General features: G+C 41.2%; 1 protein-coding gene across 3 annotated transcripts in view; it reads left to right on the top strand.

The window, feature by feature from the left end:
- plxnb2b (plexin b2b) overlaps nt 1–18092 on the top strand; it is a 183434-nt gene that overhangs the window by 115146 nt on the left and 50196 nt on the right. For all 3 annotated transcript variants that reach the window (XM_086027394.1, XM_086027395.1, XM_086027393.1), the window contains 5 exons: nt 8314–9428; nt 10469–10657; nt 10736–10861; nt 14334–14434; nt 15822–15948. In XM_086027394.1, the coding sequence (XP_085883520.1) occupies nt 8316–9428; nt 10469–10657; nt 10736–10861; nt 14334–14434; nt 15822–15948 (1656 nt within the window). In that variant the 5' untranslated portion in view covers nt 8314–8315. The remainder of the gene's footprint in view (nt 1–8313; nt 9429–10468; nt 10658–10735; nt 10862–14333; nt 14435–15821; nt 15949–18092) is intronic.

The following is an 18092-nucleotide window of genomic DNA, read 5'->3' as shown; positions in this document are numbered from 1 at the left end:
CCGGGAACATTCTCGCCGAAGATGGGACGAGTGAGCATTCCAAGAGAACAGAGAGAGAGAGAGAGAGAGAGAGAGAGAGAGAGAGAGAGAGAGAGAGAGAGAGGGTCCCTCCGCACTTCATGTTTCATCTTCAACAATGTGCCTCGGCGGAGGAGCGAGAGGGGCTGAATTACGGGCGGCCCCTCATTTCCAGCTACGTTGTCATGTTGCCTTGTACACACGCTATCAGGCCTTTTCAGGCCTCCTCGTCCACACATGCAAAAGACAAAATGTGCTTGAAAGCATTTAACCCCTTGTTCACCTCTTCCCCCGCCCCGCTGTGAGGCCTCTGGGGTCAACTCATTTAATAGCTGTTCACTTTTTTTTTTTTTTTTTTAATCTGCTTTGTACACACATATACACACACACACACATCAGCATCAAAGGCCGCCATGTGTCAAAAGCAGCTCCCGGATAAAGAAAAGTGCTGAATGGGAATATGATTGCAGTATGGGGTTGTATCCTATTATGTTCTTAGAGTGTGGGTGCCTTCGCTTTCCATGCATCGGACTCAAAACTTGCCAACTCAGCGCACAAAGTTTGTGTTTATTAGTAGAGCAATGACTGTCCAAATGATGTTTTCCATGAGAATCAATTATATTTCGAGTAAAGTTTGTTCTACAGTTTTTGCTATGCCTCTTTGTGAAAATGCCTGAGATGCAACAAAACCAAGTGGAAAGTAGTAATTGGTGACAAGGAAACTTAGTATGCTGATTTGATACATCCTGACATTGTTTGTCAGGGAGGAGCCAAGTTTAGCCTGGGTTGCCAGCGTAACATGTTTTTGTTTGTCGGCCATTTTTGTTGAAGATAGATAATGTTGTAGAATGTGTTTGAAATGTTTTAGGATAATATTTTGTGGTATTAAAGAAAAAAATACTGAATTAGAAGATGTTTTTTTTTTTAACAACTGTGAGGTTTGGCTCATCAGAGGAAGGAGGCTTAGGATTTGCTTTTTCCCTGGTGCTTAGTTTATTTTGTTTTCCAAAAGAAATAGCGAAAACTGCCATTATGCAAAAAGAACGATTTTCCACAAAAACAATCAAATGAAATACTGAAAAACATCTGCGACATTCAAGTCTATCACCAATGACATGGAAAAGTTCATTGTCAGCACAAGAGGCTCAAACATGACCTCCACATGACTGCTTTCAAACATTTAGGTACAATTTGTGTTTAACTTTTATGTGCAGGACATTTTAGCCAAATTTAAGCACATTTTGTATTTTCCTATATCAAAGCGCAGCATTGTGAACTGTTCATAATGTTACAGTGGCTTACAATAATACTAATTGCACTCTTTAGGAATATGTAAAACCTACGCTACTTCATGTCACTATAGTCCTCCTTGGAGAGCTAAGATTTTTTTTAAAATACTACTTGGTTCAAAAACTTTAAACGCCTCATTAAACTATTAATATGGACAATTATCAAGATTTTGGGTGGCCGTTAATTACACGATCACAAGTGGCGAACGTTCGTTGGCTAGCCGCCTGGCTAGCCCGAACAGCTAACATAACAGTGTTCTATTTTGTCAAACAGACGGACTCAAAATGTCACACAATGCTGTTAATCCTTTGCTGTTGACTGAAATAAGAAACTTTAGAGTTTATTCTTTTTTTCACCCTATTTCTCCTCTTTAACTTTTTATTATGTTTTTTAAAAAGACGTTTAGCCTTCCCTGTGTGTGTGGTGCTCCAGATTGCTCCACGAGTGCCGTGCGGTTGTGAGAGGTGTAATTGGTGCTTTTAAGGGCCTCTGTCGTAAGAGCGCCGTGTGGTATTGTGATGGCGGTCAGAGTGGGATTACCTTGTCAGCACTTCAAACTGTGTGTCTGGCTGTGTGTGATGTGCATCCTTCAATCCGCTCAAGCCCAAAAACGTGTACGTGTCGGGTGCACATCTGCCATTTTTCAATCATCTTTGATTTTCCTCTGCTGACAGGTGCTTTTTTCGTGGGAGGGGGTGACCACATGCTTGTGGAGGAAGAGCTGTCAGTTTCGTGTGTGTGTGTGTGTGTCTGTCTGAGTGACACATCTTAATTTCCATGTTTGTGTATGCAGCCCTGCGACATTTTCATTTCACTTTGAGTGGTGAATCGGCCCTTTTTTTCTTTTTTTTTTTTTTACATTTATTTCACAGGTTAAGCGACATCAATCATCTTACACTTTAAATATAAACAAACAAGCTAACGTTATCTTACTCTGTTGATGCCTTGCCTCCAAATTCTGTGCTATAAGTCCGCCACCGTCTCATCTTTGCTGCAGTCTACTCTTGGTTAAATTTGACTGGATTCATATTAAACAGCTGTAAGTGACAAAAATACAAGCACACGTGCTAGCTTAAATGACCCGGTTGCTCTTGCTTAGCTCTGAATGTTACTTCGTAGTCTCAAATTTACAACAGCGTCTGCCTGTATTTAAAGAATTTCTCTTTACCGTGACCCTCTATCTTCTCCCCCCGTAGTTTCTTTCTTTCCACTCATACGTTCAGTGCGTCGCGTTTTTTTTGTAGTCGGACTAAAACCAGTAGAGCTGAGCCGTGCCGGTGTTGTGAAGTGAAAACGCGCCATTAGCGCAGACCGTGTTGTCGTTTCAAACTTGTGTCAAAAGTGCACGGAGGAAAACGTCTCATTTGTCTTCATTTGGTCTGTTATTAATTCCACAATCGTTGCTTTCATAGAATCACATTTTCAAATAGGCCCGTCTTCATTAGCGCTTGACGCGTCTCGCTATTATTTATCTCCGACCGCGGGAGGCTTCATTAGCTGCCGGCTGATGCAGCACGCGGCTGGCTAATTTTAGCAGCCTTCATTTATCCCCGAGTAGCCACGTGTTGGATGCGCTGCCCGCTTGTCATGTATTTCCACGTCGGGAGAGGGGAAAAAAAAAAAGGAATAAGGGTAGCAATTGGCTTCATTCCACCTGTGCTCATTCGCCCGCCAGACATTTGCCTCTTTTCTGCTCTTTGAAGCCTCTTTAATTCCTGTGATCAGGATTAGGCACAGGGAAAAGGATGAAAAGTGCCTGGGACATATAGGGAGACATCCGAGGAGAGAACAGGCTCCTTTGAAATATGTCAAGAATTGCCTGCGCATTGACCCACAATGAAGCAACGGAAGGAAATTCACAGTCTTTTCTTGTTCCCGAAGTGCGTGAATAGGAAAATGTTCTTTGAAGAGTTTTCCATAACCTCAACTAATGACTGATACTCTATTGTTCTTCCCCGACGTTGTCACGCTGTGTTTCATTAAAATCTGCTCAATCGCTCTCACATAAACAAATTCCGGTCCAACTTTTTATGGCGTCCGTGCGGTCATTGTTGCGATCCATCTGATGGAAATGTGCATATTCTCGCTATTAACTGCATGGTCAACAATGGCGATGCAGTCAGGGAGGAGGTCACGCTCCAGTTGCTGTCCCTATTTACAAATGCAGCCAATTTTGAATGTTGCTGGCTTTCCCTTTTTTGTGCACCCAAGCTGAAACAATAACGAGCAACGTTCAGCAAACACATCTCAGTTTCATTTCCGATACAGTAGAACCTCCGAAGTTGAACATAATCCATCTGTGCCAGGAAGTCAGTTGACCTCTTTTTGAGACATTTTTCCTCTAGTCCTTTTCAGAATGTTTGTAGACAAGCGCCAGACTAGGCCTACTTCTGAAGGGCAGGACCTGAGTGACCACCGCTGGCTGACCTGAACTCCAAAAATTATGACAAAAACTATGACAAATGTTAAGGGGTGGACTGCCAAATATTCCCGAAAAGGCTTAGTTTTGTTTTAATTTCCTTTGAAAATAAAAATGAACCTATGGGTGAAGAGGATCTTAGCGTTAAACGGCCCACTTTCAATTCTAAATATCAACATTTCAATTGGTATTTTTATTTGGCATTGTTCCCATCCTAATTTGGTTAACAAAACCAATACAGAGACCAAACACAGCTCACTTTCATGTGCGTCACCATCACCATTTCATGTTCTATTGTCATCTATTGTCCATCACGCCTTTCCTCATTACCATCACTGGTGGTGACAGAAAATAGCTGAGAAAAAAAAAAAAACAGTCATGTAGTTAAGCTAACGTCACTGTAAATTGAAAATAAATGTTTTCTAAATGTGACTCACCACAGAAAAAAGCATCTCTCTTATGGCTACACATTGCTACCTTTGGTCGCCACAGAGTTTTTCATGTCCCAACGAGAGGTGCTATCCACCAGGTAGCTCGCAAGCTAACAGACTTCCAGGGCACCTCTCGGTTGGCGTCACCTCCTCGCTTGGGAATTTAAATACCGACACCAAACTGTTCTGTAAATTGTGGGATTCAGGGAAGATGCATTTTCGGGGCGTAGACATGGCTAGCTAGCTAGCTAACAGCTAGTGTGGTAAAAATGGGCCAAGTAATAAAAAGGAAGTAACTCACAACTGTGGCATATAACCACTGAAACGGAGCAAACGGAGGTGCTCATGGTTTTATACATTGGTGACTCTAGCCGGACGGACGCCCAAGTGCGTCCCTGGGCGCCATTTTAGACATGCCCAAAAAGTCAGGAAAACAGTTTAGTGCTACATCACAATTCAGTACCACATACTTCTGTCCTTGTGACGTTTTCAGAAACTATCTTTCAACCTGTATATTGTATTTAGAAATATATCTATTAGTTCAGTTTACCGGGTCTTTAAGTTTGTATCCCTGTAGTGGAAACGTCGAACATTACAGTAAATGCCGCACGTTTGCTCTGTGTAATAATGTTTTTCCTTGCGTTTACAACAGTAATTTAGAAATGATGGCTGCAACAACACTCCTTACTTTCCTGGTTTAACTGTGTGTTCCAAACACACACCAGAAACACACAACAATAAATGGGATGTCATTCGGCTCGCCACACAGCTTGAACCAAGTTTGACTACACCAAACAAGGAGCTTGTGTATGAATGTTAGTTTGTCTCCGCGCCGAATTATTATTTTTTTCAGCGCTTTCTGGGAAGGACCTTCTGTATTGTCGCTTCCGCGTCTGAGGTCTTGAGAGTCGTTGCCAAGAGTGAGCTCTATGCTAAAATCCAGCCTTCGCTTTGAATAGCCCACAGCAGCAAACCTTTCTTATCTCGAGACTTGGAGTTTATTACCGCCGTCGTTTCCAAGACCTTTCCCTCCATCGCCCTGTTGTTTCCTTTTTTTTTTGTTTGTTTCGCTTGCTTATGAACTCCTTGTTCCCGTGTCGCTAACAAAAAGCAGACTGGCTCATTGTGTCTGCTATAATAGCCGTCACATATTTGCAGTTGTCATTCTTTGCCGCCAGACGCGCTGTCCTTGAAATGTTGTTCCTTAAAAGTTGAATTTTTTTTTTTTTTTGTGGGTCTTCCACAAACAAAGGTGCAAACATACTGTACTTGAAGTAAGTTTGTTGTATGAATGCTGAGAGAGAAAGTATTTTGGAGTTTCAACAGTACTGTAGTCGGGGAACAATGGAGTTGAAATCAAACTGTGAATTTAGCTCAGTGAGCATCCACCGAAGTGATTCTCAAACCTCACTTGTAAGGGAAAGAATCACTGAATTAAATATTTAAACTGTGTGTAATTTTACAGTTGGCTTGATTATTATTTTTTTTAATTTAATTTTTAATCAGGTCAAGCACATTTTTGTCGCTTTGTGGGAAGGCTGCGCTTAAACTGTCTGTAATGTTACAGTGGCTTGATTTTTGTATTTAATCCAGTTTAGCACATTTTTAAAAATCTTTTGCTGTTTTCAAACATCGAGGTAGGTTCGATTTCGGATCATTTTATATACGACATTTCACTTGACTATTTATTTAAGTGTTCTCTTTTTCCCTATATTTCAAGGCGGTGTGAATGTTCAACATACATCATGTCATATGATTACTGGGAGTTATTCGTGATTTCTACCTCCTTGCACCATAGAAAAATACAGAACAACTAGAAATAATCCACAAAATAAAATATTCCATGGTGCGCTCGATCATGCGCGTGTGCATTGTAAATGTCATATCGTTAGCCTAATAACACAAGTCGTTTAAATGTTTTTGGATAACGAGAAAAAAACGCAAATATTTTTTATTTATTTTTTTACTGATTTAGTAACATTCAATTAAAAACATCTTAGGCCAGCGATTGTCAAAAGTGCAGTTTCAGCGGTGTTTGGTGTAAAAGTTTGCGAACCGCAGATTTAGGCATATATACTGATAGGCTAACAATATGATTAGCGCGATCGCTCTTCGTGGTCGCCGGCCAGCTTGCGCACTCGAAATAAACTGAAATAAATGCAAATCATCGACTGTCTAAAAAGTGCTGTTTGCTTTTATTAGTCTGTCACATAAACGTCCCCTTAATGTACTTCTTCAGCTTTTTCGCTTAGCGACGGCATCTCTCATCCTGCCGACTCGACATTTTTTTCTTTAATTAAAGCATAAAAACCAAACAATTGCTCACAACCCTGGATAGGTACAGACTGGGATTTTATTGCTCAATTTGGATGTTGATGAAATGTTATAAAACAGCATAACACATTTATGCAGGGGCGGGGGACCCTTGTGGGGATGTTAGCGCTCCAACTGAGCTGTAAGAGAGGGCAAATATGCTTGTGGTCGGATTTAAATGCGACGCCCGGCGAGTGTGTGCGGAGTGGCAACCGCTTCCATATTCACCTCCGCCTGAGCAAACAGCGCCAAGCACGGCCGTCACACACACCTGGATGTCAGCTGTCGCACGGCAACGACGACGTCTGGGTTTTACAAGGCTCATCTTTTCATTTCATTTTATTTTATTTATTTATTTATTTTTTTCAATAGGACTCAAAGTGCGTGTGGCGGTATCATTTTTAATGTAGTTGAATTTGGAACAGATCCAAGGCTTTTTAAATGGCCTTTATTGTATTTTGACAGCTAGCCAACGAGCCGCCTCGCTACAAGACCCACTGTAGGATCACTCTTGAGTTTTGTATCACAAAACTCACAAAAGACACAAGGTGGAAAGATTGCAGATCAGTGCAAATGGTTTAAAAAAAAAAAAAAAAACGCACTCACACATTTTTCAAATCAAGCATCTTCATTCTTTTTTCAAACCAAGGTTTTAATATTTTAATTTCCTTGTACAGCTATATTGGCCAGGGCAATCGGCTTCTTCCTTGACAATCGCACCATGCTGTTTGTGGTTCCGTCAAATGGTACATTTTGTGGCACCGCTAAGTGTTGTTTCCCAACAAAGCACTTTCTCCATTGCCGCAAGTTGATATGTTCCAGTTCAGCCGCGTTCAGCAGAAACAATCTCAAGCCAAACAAGCTACGTGGTGAATTTGAAATGTTTTGGTGGTGATTTGTGACTGCTAGAAGAGGGGGGAAAAAAAAAAAACAGACCAACAAACAAATGAAACGACATATCGTGCCTTGGTGGAGGTAGTAAATCGCAGTTCCTGGCGCCCAATGGAGCTCCAGTTTTTTTTCCCGACTGTCAAAAGTGTTTTAAAGTAACTAACTGTCATGCGAGTGGGAGCAGGTGGTGGAGACTTTTGGCTCCTCGTAGCCTTATTAGCTCAAGGCAATCTTTTATCCCGCTAACCTAAATCTACATAAACAGCCAGTTCACCCATTTTGGAAGCAAATTGTACACCCCTTCTGGTTTGCATCAACACACAAATTACTGCTTTTATTTGATGGCAAGTTCTGTCTTCATTTTTGTGTCTGGCAACATGTATTTTTCTTTTTTTTTTTTTTCTTTTACTGCTCATAGCGATGACAAATGGCATTCAACTGAAGTAATCCATGCATGTCACAGTGAACAGCTGTTACATGAACTACTTTTTTTTGCCCCTAAACAAAATAGTTCTCCAGAAAACAGGTCACAGTTGGGATTATTTATAGTGTAACGGGGTCAACTGAATAGTTGTCACTTGCGTTGGTCCGGCAGGTAAAACGCCACCCTCACAACTTTTTTTATTTGCAATGTATATATATCTATATACATAGAGATATATATATATATATATATATATATATATATATATATATATATATATATATATATATAGATATATATAAAAATGTATTTTTTTTTACCCCCCTCCACAAAATAAAAAAGTTAGTCGTAAGCATTTCCTCTATAAATTTATAAAATAACTTACAACCGAAAGACAAACAATTAAAAAAAATAGGGTACTTAAGCTTGCGCCAGGTGGCTCCTCCCCAATCCAGGTATGCCTGTCAGTGTTTCATTTGTATTTTTAAATGTCTTATTTACACCTTTCATAATTGTGTTCTCCACAGAGATGGCAAGCTGGGTCTCCCTCCTCCTCTTCCTCGCCTGCCAGTCGCCGTCCTTCTCCCAGGAGGGTTTCCCCGAGTTCACCTCGGACACGCCCATCAACAACGTGGTGCAGGATCCACGCACGGGCCGCGTGTACGCGGGGGCCGTCAACGCCGTCTACCAGCTGGGGCCGTCGCTGCTGTCCGAGGCCCGGGCGGAGACGGGCCCCCGGAAGGACGCCAGGACGTGCACGCCGCCCGCCTCGGCCTGCCAGGACACCAAGCTCATGGCCAACATCAACAAGCTGCTGCTCGTGAACCCGTCCAACGGTTCGCTCATCGTGTGCGGCAGCCGCTACCGGGGAATCTGCTCGCTGCTCAACCTGTCCAACGTGGAGCAGGAGCTCTACTACAGCGACAACAAGGGCGAGAGGACTTACGTGGCCAGCATCGAGGACAGCGTCAACGTGGTGGGCGTCATGTCCACCTTCGTCAAGGAGCAGCGCAAGTTCGATGTGTTCCTGGTGGGCAAAGGCTACGGGAGCCTGGACAGCACCAAGATCATCACCACGCGCATTCTGCAGGATTTCCGCGAATGGGTGGTGTTCGAGAGCATCATCGAGGCCTCCACCATACAGACCATGCCCTTCGGGCCCAGGTACCTGCACGACTTCAGGCACGCCTTCGCCGCCGACGGCTTCGTTTACTTCGTCTTCTCCAGGACGCTGGACGGCACCGATAACAAAAACGTGACCTTTGTGTCGCGGCTGTGTGAGAACGACCACCATTTGTATTCCCACACGGAGCTGCAGCTCAAGTGCGGTCAGGACAACCGGTACAGCAAAGTGCAGGCGGCCTACGTGGCCTCGCCGGGGAAGGAGCTGAGTCGGGTCATGACGGAATGGGGGACGTACGGGAAGGTCCAGCCCTGGAATAAAGTTCTCTTCATGGTGGCCAGCTCGGAAGACGAGCACAGCGACTCGGCTCTCTGCTTGTACACGCTCAACGCCATCAACGAGCGTCTGGTGGACATCATCACCGCCTGCTACAGCGACTCGGGGAAGATTTCGGGGTTCCCCGCCGTCGACATCCCGTACTCGTCAAAGACGGCCGAATTTTGCACCTCTAAAATTGCGGTGAGGGACCCTCTTTTATTGGGGGGGTTGTTTTTCAGTTGGAATCATCTTTGGCCGATTCGGTCAGGTTCTTCTTAGCTCTGCAGATGATAATATTTAAATGAATGAAAAAAGTGCTATGTTATGTATCAGGATATTTTAAAAATGAAACAATTAAATGAAAAATGCTGCAGATTTTAAGTCTTGAAAAAAAACACCGATTTAAAAAAAATTGTGCGTGTATAAAGCACGTTACAAATGTTTTACGGTAATTCAAATGAATTAGAACTATGTCTATTATTTAAAACTTGAATAACAATTTACAAATAGGTATTATCATATTTCATATTTAACATATTGAAAATATTTTTTACACATTTCAGATATTGTGTAGATGTATAAGTAATGCTTGATATAAATGTTTTAATTCATGTCGAAATATATTCAATATTAGAAGATTTCAAAACATTTTTAGAAAGAGATTTTGCACACATTTTAAGTATTTTGAAAACCATTTAAATAAAATAGATACAAAATATTAAATAAAAATATGCTGTCCTGTGAAAAACACATACAGTATATATTTTTCTTACGTTTACGTGAATGGTGTTTCTACATTACAGACGTCGCATTAATGTGAACATTTTTAAAAATTCCTAAATTGGACATACCTGTTTTTCACAGGACAGCAATGATATTTAAATGTCTTATTGTAATAATTATCTTCTTAATTTGGTTGTATTTTTTTTTCTTTTTTTTTTACTAAATAAAAGGGTGAATATGCTCAATTCATTGAAAAAAAAACCAAACTTATTAATATTCCAAATGTTCTTTTTTTGTGCTATTGGAATATGTTTTAGTTTTTATTAAATAGCATGAAAACGATTTATTTATGCTTTATGTACTGTATATATTTGTATTATTTTGCTGATTATTATTCATTATTCTTTAAATGCACCGGTGACATGAATTTCTCCTCAGGGTGTCCAAAAAAAAAATTTCTTTTGTGCCTTCGCACTGTTCGAAAGTTGAAGCTGGGTTTGCATTCCTCTCTCATACAGAAGGACACGTTAGAACAGTATAAATGCGGCGGTGATTTCCTGCCAACGCCTCTGGCCAGCAAGCCCCGATTCGCCTTGAAATCCAACGTGGTGCTGACCAAGCCGGGACTTCTCACCGCAGTCGCCATCGCCGTGGAGAACGATCACACCGTCGCCTTTTTGGGCAACAACCAGGGAGAAGTTTTCAAGGTGGACTTGTCACACTATATTGTGCCTGACTTTTTTTCCAGGCATCTAGACATCTTGTTCATTTTTTTCTTTCTACAGGTTCACCTGACATCCACGTCGTACGTGTACGGCAAGGCCCCTGGCGACACCCTGGGGGAGAAGGTGAACAAGAACCTTTTCTTCGACATGGACCACAGTCACCTCTACATCACCACGGACAAAAAGGTGCCTCAACTACGTCTCTTTGACTCGGCTTGAAAGCTTAAACGAAGCGGTTACGAAGTAAGGTTTTGCTATGCAAATTTTAGAGCTGCACAAAACAGAGGTTCAACAGGATACAAATCTGAGGGCTACGCATGGGTTCCTCGGACCTTCAACTCTGAGCAATAATGGAAATGTGAGATACGACGGCCATAACAAAAGAGAATTCATTTCCCGGCCATAGCTATGTGTGTAGCATTATTTTGTCTAATTTTCTCTCCAGGCACTTATTAAATTGCCTTCTATTTGGCTGTTCAAAGTTCACACAGTTCCAAACTGACTTCTTTGAAACATTTACTCAATCACCCAAGCACTTAATTGCGCTGTTTCACAATTACATGTTTATCTCGGGTTAGCATAGCAATTAGCATGGCTTCTCTCTCTTCTGTTAATTACTACTCATCATCCCTTTGTGAGAACAATACTTGTCAGATATGTACCTTATTTACCACCATGTAGGTGACAATTACTCACTTAGGAGCAAATTTACAAAGTGTTAAGCCATACTAGTAGCCAGCCAAAGTTTGCTGATAACTAGCTAGGTGAGGCGTAGCACCGAGCTTGTCTCGACCAGCTACGTAAGCGCGTTTCGGCAACAATAATATGCTTGCGTCCCATCCGGCGAAGCTTTTTGGGACAGTGACGAGGGTTCTGAAGAACTTCAAAATCTGTGACTCTCAGTTGTCCTATTCAGCGTCTTTTAATGAGGCGCAAAATGCTAATTTTGACCCACAAACTGTGACTCGAAACTTATTTTGAGCCTTGCTGGTTTAAAATTGTTTTGTTAACCCTGAAAGCATATATGCAGATCAAGGAAGTTTTTAAGAAGAATAAGAAGGCCTTTTTTTTTTTTCGATCCTACAATGGGGAAATTTTCAGTGTCACAGCAGACAAAAGATATAGGTCATATATAGATATAGGTTTAACCCTGAATGGTATATTTGACAGTATCTCAATTATCTAGAAATCAAATGTGAAAGATCAAATATGCTTAGGTGAGGTTTGATATTCAATTTGAAAATGAGCTTTTGTTGTACTTTGGTCTTGGTGCCGAATCATTTGACGGTTTGGCGTCTTAGGAGCACATGCGGGCTGGGCGTACTATCGTATGCATGACACAGTAACAAAAATAATACTCATTCATTCATTCATTCATATCATCGAGTCTGGCTCACTACCACATTCTTATTTACTGATTGTTAGTGCGTAAATTCCAGACTAGATGGAGATGCCGGTGGGGTAATTTGGAGGTCTGGAGAAGGCGAGATGACGTTTGTTCATTTTTGCTACTTGATAAAGATGTGCAGCCCGGAGTCGTGCGGAACAAGCGAGGCTATTTATGAAATGTTATGCCAGACCACGGCTGAAGACAATTGGGGTTAGGTTGAGACAATCGTTTCAAAACAAAAGTGTTAGCAGCCTCAGCGTTAAGACATGGAATGTCTCTTCAAGGAGGTAGACGTGCTGTTGTTCTGTCTTTCCCCTGATGAAATGGGCAGACAACATCATTGATGCTGCATAAAAAAAGGAAAAAACATACGGAATATTTAATGTACCTCCACTGACATTTATTGAGTGGCACTCGAAGCCAACCTGTGCATTACCTGCGGTGTAAAAATTTTTTTTAAAAAGACAGCCAGAAATTAATTTTCAAACCATCCCTGAGGGACCGTGTGGGAATTGTGTGCGGGGCAGGGAGGAAAGAGCTGTTTGCTGTGCCTGTCTGATAATCGACTGTTCATAAATTGTTTCTAAATCCCCGTCATATTCATGGCAGCGCTGGGGTTTTAACGCCGCTGACGCCTTACCTCGGCTCGGTTATATAAAAAAAAGGGGGGGGGGGAAAATGACTTCTTAGCTTTTGCTGCGCCATTAAGCCAAAGTGTGCATGAAAAATACATCTGCCGCTGCTGTTATATGGCGGACGAATCATATTTTGTGTTTTAAGTGGTCCCTGAGACAGGACATTTGTGTGATTTCTACCAGACACACACAGTATTGGGACATACTATATACACCTTTTTTTTTTAAAAATGCATTACATTGTTGTTGTACTTGTAAGTAAAAGCAGGTATAATATTTTTTACATTGTTGTTGTACTTGTAAGTAAAAGCAGGTATAATATTTTTAATTAATTAGAATGAATCATGTTTCAAACGTGTCGCTCTCCATTACTCTCCATTTGTTCAATTAATTATAAATATTTGAAATATTTAAATATCATTCGATAAAAGCAAAACATATTTTAAACAGTTACTAACTTAAAAAAAATAGTTAAAGAAATTAACTCATTTTTAATATTTAATTATTAAAAATATTTTGCTTTTTTTCTGGAGGAGTAAAAATTATATATTTTTTAATAATAATAATAGCCAGTGTATGATTAAGTGTAATTAATATTATTTTAATATATTTTCTATACTTATCTCATGAAGGTTTTATTCATCCGTCATCCAACAAAGTTTTGTGGGACACATTTTCATTCAACTACATACATTTCAAATGTAATTGTTTTTTTTTAAATATTTATCAGTTAATTTGTTTGTTTGTATTATGGTCATTATAGCATGGATAAAAAAAAAAAGAACTGACTCGACTTAATTTAATGGGTCTTGAATTGCGATCAAAAAAATTGAAATGCAAGTGCTCGCTATGTGTGAAAGTTTGTTACCTTAATACTAGCACACACTGCCATAGAGGAGCTAACAAAACTAGCATCGATGTAATGATGGTTGTAAACCTTTAGGCAACGGATATTTGAAGACAAATTTTGTGGCAACACAGGTACACAATCAATTTTACAATACTCACAGGCATATATTCTTTATCCTCTGGAAAAAAGAGACCGATAGTACTGCAGATGAGTTCTTTGTGAAAGCATTATAAATGAAGTAGTGTCATTATCGCAATTGTTATTGTTTTTCTTATTATGAAATCTAGGTTATATCGCAGTTTTCATTATATTGCCCCCGTTGCCGCTAATGTGCGCACACCAGAAGGAGGCCAATTGAATTGAAGCATGAACTCACATTGCACAAACTGATTAATTCATTTCAATTAATAGTACAATACTATGGATTGCTGTTTTTCCCTCATTAAAGATGCATGTTCTTTGGGTGCTGGAAGGGATTCATAGAATTGTCATTCATTTCAGTGGCTCCTAAGTCAATGTACTGTACTTTATATCCACCCAAGTTATCTTACGTCACATTAGCTCGTGATTTCCATTGATGTGGACAGCAGCGGCGCTAGCACTGGATTGTAAATAGAACAAAATGGAATTTGAATCCCCCGAGGGCGGGACAAAAGTAAGCGCTCCATTATTCAAGAAGAGCTTCTCTGTGGCATCCCGTGCCTCGGAATCCTCGCCTGCCGTGCCAGTCGCCTTCCCCCGGGTGACCGGTGACTGATCGTGTGACGTGTGCTCATGCCACAGATCACCAAGGTGCCCGTGGAGACGTGCCTGCAGAAGAAGGACTGCCACTCCTGCGTCAATATGAGGGACCCTTACTGTGGCTGGTGCGTGCTGGAGGGCAGGTGAGAAACAAACACGCGCGCACACGCACAGAGGCAAAGTTCCAGCTCGGCAACACTTGGGAGTGTTTTCCGCAGTGTTTTACGGCGGACGTTTTTACTAACCCACATTGTTAATATCCCGTCTCTTGCTCTGTGCAGCCAGCAGAAATTAAAGCCGTTTGTCAGCCGCGTGAGGCGAAATGCACTCTCGCCGGCTTCTATTCATGCGTGCAATGCTGATGTTTGCCACATATTTGCCTGGATTGATTAGGGGGGGGGGGATCAATAGCTGTCACATCAACCTGAAGCGTCATTTTGTTAGGCTATTATATTGCTACTCTCTGTTTTATGAGTAGAGCTATTTTAAAACCCCTGTTAGTTAGTTAGTACAGACTCGACACCTTAGTTAGATACTACAGATAAATACTGTAAATGAATGATGAAAAGAAACGTTGCAGTATCAGGGGAATAAAGTTGCCATTTTTACGGCGGCTCATTTTTAGGAGGGAAAATGATTCCATAATTCAGTAATAATAATTTTGGCGAGATCAAAGTTAAAATAGTCAGAGAATCAACTTGTGATATATCCGAATACGTCGCAAATATTACCAGAAAAGTCGTACTTTCACAATAATAGAGTATTAGGAGGATAAAGTCATAATTCTCAAAAATATATAAAAAATAAATTACTGAAGAAAATTGAGATTTATGAAAATAAAGTTATAATACCGCGAGGGATTTAAAATTTTGATTTTGAGAATCTACTCGAAATATTAGAAGAATAAAGCTGTAATTTTAAAGGGGGTATGGGAAATGTGTCTAAATTCTGCCAGATTGAAGTTGAAATGTTAATAGGATTGAGCTGTAATTTTTACGAGAACAAGTTTGTCATTTCAAAAGTCACTAAAGGTTGTTCAACCAACCAGTCTGCTGCTAGCATTTGGTGCTAATGTGGCGGAATACCTCCTCACTCACGGATGGATGGATGGATGGATGGATGAATAGCTAGCAAGATAGATAGATAGATAGCTATTTAGATGGCTAGCTAGATAGATGGCTAGCTAGATAGATAGACAGCTAGATAGCTGGCTAGCTAGATAGCTGGCTAGCTAGATAGCTAGATAGCTGGCTAGCTAGATAGCTAGCAAGATGGATAGATGGATAGATAGAGAGATAGAGAGATGTGTATTAAAACATCGTGTCTGTACTGACCGTGTTTGGACTCCATATTCGTTGTTATTTCTAACCGCACATTGTGGAAAATCAATCAGCATTTCTGAAGCCTTCCAAATGGGGCGTTTAGGCTTTTGTGTGTGTTGTGGTTTTGAGATGTGGAACTGACGAGTTGGGGTCTAAATCTTTGTGGTGGGGGGTGGGGGGGGGGGATATCTTCACGCTGCGTCTGCAGGTGCACCAGGAGGTCTGAGTGCCGGCGGGCAGAGGAGAAGAATGGCTGGCTGTGGAGCCCGAGGCAGCAATGTGTCAAGATCGTCTCCTTCTACCCTTCCAACCTCTCCTGCAAAAAGAGCCAGGAGGTATCTCTCCTCTTTCAGTCTTTGTTCCATCTGTTTGTTCTTCACACAGTCGGGGTGATGAACGGTCGCCACTGTGAATCCAAAAGCCGCGGCTCAGGTTTATTCCTGCTCCGTATCGATCCGTCCACAAAACCCCGCAAACTGGCTTATTATAACTAACGCGTCGAAGATGGAGGGACTGCATTTCCCGCCCGGCTTCTTTTCCTCTTTCTACCTCTTGTGTTTGCCTTTTGTATGCATTTTGGGAATCGGCACACCTTTTTTGGACCCGATTCCACAAGCAGAACCACAGGGATGCAAAGGTGGTGGAAGCATTTACTAAAGAATTTTTGTTATTCAGATTGACACATTTTCACAATTCAGAGCAGGGGCGGAGCCATGGGTGTGCACGGGCCCACCCAGATTGACAGACTGCCCGCCCAGTGAGATTCATGAAAAAATATGTACTTTAACATTTTTAGTAAAAAAAATGTTAGGAAATTATTTTTGTTTCGTTGTATTCTTTATTTCATTGAATATTAAGAATGGTATAATTGTGGTTGTCTAAGGAACATCTGACCTTCATATGATTCACTTTGTCATTTTATTTGAATATACAATGTGTCGGGACAGGAGGATTGTGCTCAGTGAAGAGAAGTATTCAGGCCCACCCTGATTTTTTTCCAGGCCCACCCATTAGCCACGTTCCGGCTCCGCCCCTGATTGAGAGAGATTTTACATATCTACCTCCTATATTCACATTTTTTCTAACAGATTCAGACCGTTGAAACTGTTCAGCTCATTCAGTATGCGCACTAAACTATTTGTGACATTCCCGCATTTCCCCGCAAAAAAATGAATGCCAAATTGAAGGTTCATTTTCCGGTCTTCAAACTACTAGCAAGATTTGTTTGTAGCCTCACTTCACCCCCCCCCCCCCCCCCCCGTCGTCTCTGCCCGAAGAAACGTCCCTAAAGGCCGCTACATTGCTAGCGTGACTTGTTCAGGGTGGCGTATTGCCAAAAATGACATTTTTCCGGTTTGATCTTGTATTTTTTTGGTAACGTATTATCAATTAAAACATAACAGGCAATCAATTTACATTATGGTTGGATGGTAAAGGTCACTTGAGGACAGGCGGTTACATCCGTCCATATGGCAATCACATAACATGAAGTAGAGAGTGTTCCTCTTCCTATTTTTGAACTTTTGTCGCTAACCGCAGTTAAATCACCCGCCAAGTTTTAATAGTCCATTTTGCAAGAGCCTCCACGTATCAAACAACATCCTAGCGGGTGTTAGACCTTTTGTTGTGGCTTTTTGTTGCCTAGCATCTGTGTGCCTTTTCAACCTCAAAATTCATACTAACAGTTGCTGTTTTTACAATTGTTGTCTGGCGTTTGTCTGTCAGTCCTCTCTCAAAGTACTTACTTTTATCTTTTTCTTTGTTTATGTTACTCTTTTTTTTTTTTTTTTTTTAACTCTCATTTTGTCCCCTTCAAAAGTGCATACAGTATTAGTAGCTATTGTTGTTGTTCTTTGCTTTTGCTGTTTGTTCTTTCTTTCTCCTCTCTGTTGGTCTCAAACTGCATATGAGCAGGTAGGAATGGGAACTGAAAAACAGCTCTTTTTAGAACTAGTTCCCAGTAATTTGATTCCTAAGAATCCTTTGTTAGCTTGCCTGACAATTCTGCTTACAGATTCCTCTTATAAAAAAAAAAAAAAAAAAAAACCTGACACTTTAATTGGCTGTGCCTCAGCTGCTTTCGCGTCTCGTTCTCAAGTGTGATCCAGCCAATGTGTTGTGAGGGTGTGAGGGCAGCAGGTAGGGATAAAAATAACTAGCGCTGTCGTCGGGGTTTGGCCGCTGGTGAGGCCAAATGCTGAAAATCCGTCGTCACGAGAAACAATCCAGAGACACCTCTCTCAGGTGTGTCTCGTGAGCATCCTGACTCTCTCTCTCTCTGAAGGTGGTAGTATCTAAAAAGTGGGTTTGTACACTCACAGGGAAAGTAGGGATGTAACGATTCACTCAAGCCCCGATTTGATTCGATTTCAAGTTCCCGATTTTCGATTCTATTCGATTTTTAAAAAAACTGCTACCATGCTTGTCCCTGTGCACTAGTGTGATTCTGCAGCCATCCACAAACGCGATGCGCAATGAT

The sequence above is a fragment of the Filicampus tigris genome, chromosome 4 (genome assembly GCF_054856515.1).
Source record: "Filicampus tigris isolate MCC_2025a chromosome 4, RoL_Ftig_1.0, whole genome shotgun sequence".
NCBI classification, from domain to species: Eukaryota; Metazoa; Chordata; class Actinopteri; order Syngnathiformes; family Syngnathidae; genus Filicampus; species Filicampus tigris.
The sequence above is the reverse complement of the archived record's forward strand: the minus strand, read 5'-3'. Positions and strand labels throughout refer to the sequence as shown.